The sequence below is a fragment of the Hibiscus syriacus genome, unplaced genomic scaffold, assembly GCF_006381635.1.
Source record: "Hibiscus syriacus cultivar Baekdansim isolate YM2019G1 unplaced genomic scaffold, ASM638163v2 tig00110656_pilon, whole genome shotgun sequence".
In the NCBI taxonomy this organism is placed as follows: Eukaryota; Viridiplantae; Streptophyta; class Magnoliopsida; order Malvales; family Malvaceae; genus Hibiscus; species Hibiscus syriacus.
Genome location: NW_024062816.1, coordinates 914,215 through 920,041, shown reverse-complemented (window position 1 = coordinate 920,041; position 5,827 = coordinate 914,215). Strand labels below are relative to the sequence as shown.

Sequence of the window (5,827 nt, the reverse complement as noted above, 5' to 3'; positions counted from 1 at the left end):
GTGTATGTATCTATCACCTACACACCACTCACGACGGGTAAAATTTTTAAATCCACTCCTACTCACACAGGTATATTCTCATATTTACCCTCACACTTTCTACGTTGTTGGATATCCGCTACCTATTTCATACTCGCATATATTAACCCATACACATCTGACAGCAGCCTCACAGATTACATAAGCAACAAAACATAAAACAAACCGTCCATTAAAAAGTATAATAAAATGAAACAATGATTAATTGAGTTAAGGTTTAACATAGATTTTAAAATAAATTAAGGTTTCAATGCATAAAACATCATAATGCATAATTAAAGTATAGAATCATAAATGACAAATACCATAATAAAAGTGTTTATAATCTAACATTTGATTAAGTTGCAGGTCATATCATATAAAATCTTAAGATTTACTGATAATTTATGGATTTAGACCTAAATTCATATTCGTCTAAAAATTATATGGTGAGTAGTTAGTAGGTGGACGGATGCAAAATGGGTAAAATCTCCCATCACCTATCTATTATTCACTGTAGGTATAATTTTTTATATCTATATTCGTCCACTATACACTAAATTTATACTTATCATCGACTTAATTGAAACGGATGTGATACAAGATCCACGAAATTGTACCCGTGTTATCCCTACCTGCTAAAACTTTACAAAAGATTAGTTGGTTTTGGATTGTCATTTGCTGGTTACACTTGGAAAAGGAAAAGAACTGAACGTGAGACTTTAACTCAAATGATGAAAACAATGAAAAGCAAAAAGATGACCCATTGATGCTGCTGCCTCGAACCCTACCAGCATTCCAGATCCACTCTTGGTAGGTCGGTCCAATTCATTTTCTCTCCTCTCTTTAACCATTATTTGTCACAATAGAACATGATTAGATGCCTAACCTAACTCCTGGATTTGCTAATCTATTTTCCTAATATTATCTTCCACCTCAAAAAGAAATAACAACAAAAGCTGCTTTTTGAAGCTCAAACATCAACGCTACAACAATCAGGTTCGAACCATTTTATACCAAGAGACGAATTTTTAATTAAGAGAGGTAAACTTTTAAAATTTAAAAAAATGAAAATATATTCTCAATCAAAAAATATAATTATATATAATTATTCGATATTTGATCAGATTTTGATTAATCTGAATTTAATAACCTCAAAATGGTTTATTTTCTATGTAATTTATAAATTTTACATAAGAAACTTTCACTAATAGCTTATGCCGATGGTCAGTTTACTGAAATAAATCGTGGAACTTCTCAATTTGATGTAAGAGATGGTAACCAGCTTGCATTCTGGTAATAAATATTGGCTTTCGTCAACTTGGTATAATATAACATGCGATTAAATAATGACCATTAGCCTTTCTTCTCCGAAACATTTTTTCAACCGACGAAATCATGCAAAAGCTGTCCTCCGATAACATCCCTTCCGAAATGCCGATTCTGTGCTTCATAACCGCCGATGACGTACCCCTCGCTGCTTAGGCCAAGGCCGAAATGCTGGGCTGCATTCATGGGAAACGGCTCGGATAAGCCGATACTGTTGTTTTGATGAAGACCTAGTGTTAAGGAGACCCCATTGCTTCCACCTGCCATACCAACGTGTGGATGGCTTGACATGCTGTTGTACGATGATAAGTTGAGTGGTTCGCTTCTGAGGGGTATATCAGCAAGTGGTTCACTTCGGGTGCGTTTCGATGGCATATCTTGAGCCCTTTGAATGGAGGTTGATGGATTTTCGGGAGCGAGAGAGTTCATCGAAGACATATGATCGTTCAACTTATTCGAATTTTGGTCCTCAGAACCTTTTTGAGCTTGTTCGAGAGTGTGTATTTCTTCCACCATTGGCTTCCAAAGCCTTACTCTAGCATTTATAAACCAATTTGATACCTGGTTGACAACCGAACACTTTCGAAATTAACGTCTGCAAAATGATGTTATAAAGGAATGTAAGAATGATGATCAATGGCACACCTGGTTACGCGATAGACCGGTTTGTTTGGCCAACATGAGCTTGTCGGTGTCGGTCGGATAACTGAAACATCGAAAACAAAAGTTTAAAACAGCAAATAAGTTCCGGTGACCGGTTATATCAATGCAATTAATGTACTTACGGGTGTAGAAAGTGTTCAAATAGCCATGCTCGAAGTACAGTCACAGCGCGCTCGGGGAGGCCTCGTTGAGGCCGCCAAACAGGTTGGTGCTCATGGAACCCGGAGTTATGAACAGCTCGGTTATAAAGGCTTCTTTCGCCACTTCCAAACACCGGACGTTCATCTTTCCCGGGGCTCGTCGGACCGTGAGGCTCATTAATGAACTGAAGCTGGTCTGTGATTGCTTTCTTCAAGCACTTGAAATGTTTAGACATGGCTTTCAAAGCCACGTTTGCAAAAGGAGCAGCATTTCCCAGCCCAGCAACATACTCGAACGATGCAACTACAGCTTGTATTTGTTGATAATACTGCTTGTAGCTCCTGTAAACCTGAAAATGAAACTCCATTAAATCAAATAAGAGACAATTCTCAATCCCATAACACAAAATTCATCACATTATAGAAAGATAAGCGCTCTAATTTGTAGGCTTGGAATAACCGATGATGCTTACCACAAACTTTATTTTGGAGTATAAATCTTTTCAAAACGGATTCCCTCCTATCACTTTTTTTATTGGTCTAAAATGATTACAAGATAGTATTCTGTTCGGATTGCTCTTGAACTAATTGAGAATGAACTCACATCCTACATATCTAAAAAGGAATAACACATTCTTTAAACACCGAGATAGCTTGATTCTTTAAACACCGAGATAGCTTGATGAGTTTGATTCTTTCAATCACTTAAAAAGCACATTAATTAGCCCCAAATATTGGCGACATTATAACTTATTAGAGCACTTTATAACATTAATCTCCATGCATATATTCCCACCTATCAACTTTACATAAAAAGTGTATTTTTTTTCTGTGATCATTGAGGCAAAGAATCTAATTCACATAGTATTCAACCGAGGAAAGGCTTTTGGGTTTTAAACAGCTCAGAGAACTTTCATTTGATTAAAAAAATGGCAGAAGATAGTATGATTTTACTGACAAATAATTCGTATTTAGTAATGCATGCAAACAACACCCAAGACTGCATGTTGGTTCAAGCACTTACTGCACTTCAAGCCATTGAAAAAGTATCTGACATTGTTTTATTTTAATAATGCTTGAAACCATCTTCAAGGAAGATTTAAAGACACGGATCCAAATAAACCCTTCTACATACTGCACTTTTAAGCCTAACTTTGCAGAAAAAATAAGAGAATCGGAGCAACAAAAAACAAGGGGAAAAAACACAATAACAACAGACAAAAGTACATCGAAACATGAAAGTGCATGTTGTGGAAGCTAACCTCGTCAAGCATTGAAATTAGCCTCGACTTTTTCCTTCTACTCTCACCATCGTCGATAATGTCAGTAGCACTCAAATTCTGCAATGGTGGCGGCTCCATTAAAGAAGAATCGGGAGTGAACTTTTCAGAGTAAAATCCCCATCCCACATCGCATAATTCTTCTAATAACTGTTGCGCAGGACTCAGAAGCCTCGATCCCTTGAGAATCGAAGCATAACCGGTGGCACTGGCACTGGCACTGGCAGCACCAATAATGCTTGGAACCACAAATCCAAGCTCCAAAGGAAGACTGTTTTGGTGGGTATCATGAGATGATAGAGAAAGAGACAAGGCTTGACCAGTGGCACTGTTGTAAGAAGGGTCGAAATATCTTATGTTTTGAAGGTTCTGTTGGGTATAAAGAAAAGGGTGGTTGTTCATATCTTGAATCGAGCTAGGGTTCAATGGTAAGGACGATTGTGCATCCAAATAAGGGTGGTGAAGAGAAACTGATGAAGAAATCCCACCAACAAAACCCATGGAACTCGCACCTTCTTCTTTACCGGCACAAACGAGACTACCGTTGGCAGCGCTAGACAGCAAATCGGAGGAAAGAAGAGAAGCGTCGTACAAAGGGAGTAAACCGGAGCAAGGCGAAAGAGAAACAGCCGTGGATTCAACGCCGGCTGAGTGGTTTTGAGCCACAATTCTTAGCTTATCTCTTCTGCTTTGTTGTGGGACATGGTAGGGCTCAAAACCCTCCGCCATAGCCACACAAAAACAAAATGAAAAATCAAAGAGAGAAAGCAAATAAGCAGAACTAGAAGATCATTATGCTTGAAACTGTAAAGTTCTGATCTTCGTGGCAGAGAAGAGAGAGCTTCAAGCAAACATCTTTCTTCTTCTTCTTCTTTCTCTTACCCAAAAAGAAATGAACTCAATGTCATGTATGTCACTCTCACTCACTCACGAAACTCAAAATCTTTGTTACAGGTTTTCTTTTTTTTGCTTCTGTTTCTTCATTTAATTTCTCTGTCGTGCTTCTCTCTGGCTATAACCATTTGGAAAGGCTGGTGATCATAGGGTTTCGAGAAACCGGAGGATGACCGGCTATTTGCGGTAATAATTGAACTAACTGTGTTGCAGATATTTCTGACAGGTTTTGGGAGATGTTTTGTCGTTTAATCTAATCTTTTGGTATTTTTTGCTATGGGGTTATTCTAACCAGCGTATAAAAAAAGTAGCTTTTTATTATTATATTCTACACTTATCTTTATAAAAAAAATATCCCATTTTTAGAAATAAAAGTAGATTAAATAGTCTAAATATACTACTATTATTTTAGGCTTTCTTTTACATAAATATATATATATATATATATATATATATATAATTAAATATAAAAAATTTATCACTCCCTAATTATTTAGTTTTCTATATAAAAAATTGTCGTCTAAAATACGATCATTGCCAGTGGAGGTGGTGACGCACGTGAGGAGATTGATGAGTGAAAGAAAGGCTGAGTTTGCCGATCTTAACACTCAATCCCATCCTTTCCTCCTATCTCCTATGCTTTTGATTTTTTTTTTCGCTTTACGAGGTTTCTTTCTTTTTATTTAATTAATTCGTACATTCTTCTTCTTCTCTTCCTTTTAATTCAAGAAAACAAATCTTGATTCGTAAGGTACACACGATGTATACGACAGTATACTTTAAAGTTAGAGAACAATACAAAAAATTAACGTAATTAGAAATATTATAAAATATATTTTTTTTAGCATAACTTAAAATATTATTTAATATATTTTGTTTAAGCAAAAATATTATAAAAGGATTGTGGTCCCCTGATTGACAGTATTAAATCTAGGCTCAACCTCTGGTCTAGCAAACACTTGAGTTACGTTGGCAGACTTGAACTCGTAAGAGCTGTTCTGTTCAGCATTGATAACTACTGGTGCAGGCAATTACTGCTTCCACAGTCTGTCATCAGCAGGATTGAACAGCTCTGCTCTCGCTTCTTCTGGAAAGGCTTAGATAATGCTGCTTCAGGTGCACGAGTCTGCTGGAATAAAATCTGTCAACTGAAATCAGAGGGAGGCCTTGGGCTGAAAGACCTAAAATCTTGGAATAGAGCCTCATAAAAAACATTCTTGCAGGCGAAGGTTCCCTTTGGGTTGCTTGGATCAATGCCTATGTCATCAAGGATAAGGACTTCTGGAACATGAAAGGAGGTCCTAGCCTAAGTTGGAGCTTTAATAGAATTCTTAAACTTCGTAATGTTGCACTCCCTGTCCTCTCGAATGGAGCTTCCACCATTAGGGAAATTTGGCTAGAGATTAGATACAAGGAAACTAAAGTCCCTTGGCACACCTTGATTTGGTTCCCTCAACACATTCCTAAGCATAGTCTGATAGCCTGGATGGTGTTATTAGACAG

At 37.1% G+C, this 5,827-nt stretch overlaps 1 protein-coding gene across 1 annotated transcript; it reads right to left on the bottom strand.

The window, feature by feature from the left end:
• Positions 1-1,340: 1,340 nt before the first annotated feature.
• LOC120137273 (BEL1-like homeodomain protein 9) lies at positions 1,341-4,379 on the bottom strand. Its single transcript, XM_039153069.1, has 4 exons — positions 3,413-4,379; positions 2,133-2,500; positions 1,993-2,053; positions 1,341-1,908 (listed from the first exon to the last, which is right to left on the bottom strand). The coding sequence occupies exons 1-4, from the start codon at positions 4,157-4,159 to the stop codon at positions 1,402-1,404; spliced, it is 1,683 nt and encodes a 560-aa protein (XP_039009000.1). The 5' UTR covers positions 4,160-4,379; the 3' UTR covers positions 1,341-1,401.
• Between the last annotated feature and the right edge of the window lie 1,448 nt (positions 4,380-5,827).

Excerpts from the sequence above, each read along its gene's own strand:
- LOC120137273 (XM_039153069.1), bottom strand. The coding sequence starts at position 4,159 with ATGGCGGAGGGTTTTGAGCCCTACCATGTCCCACAACAAAGCAGAAGA. Across the intron at positions 2,501-3,412 it reads TAATTTCAATGCTTGACGAG|GTTTACAGGAGCTACAAGCA; the intron begins GTTAGCTTCCAC and ends TTTCATTTTCAG. Across the intron at positions 2,054-2,132 it reads TTTGAACACTTTCTACACCC|TTATCCGACCGACACCGACA; the intron begins GTAAGTACATTA and ends TCGATGTTTCAG.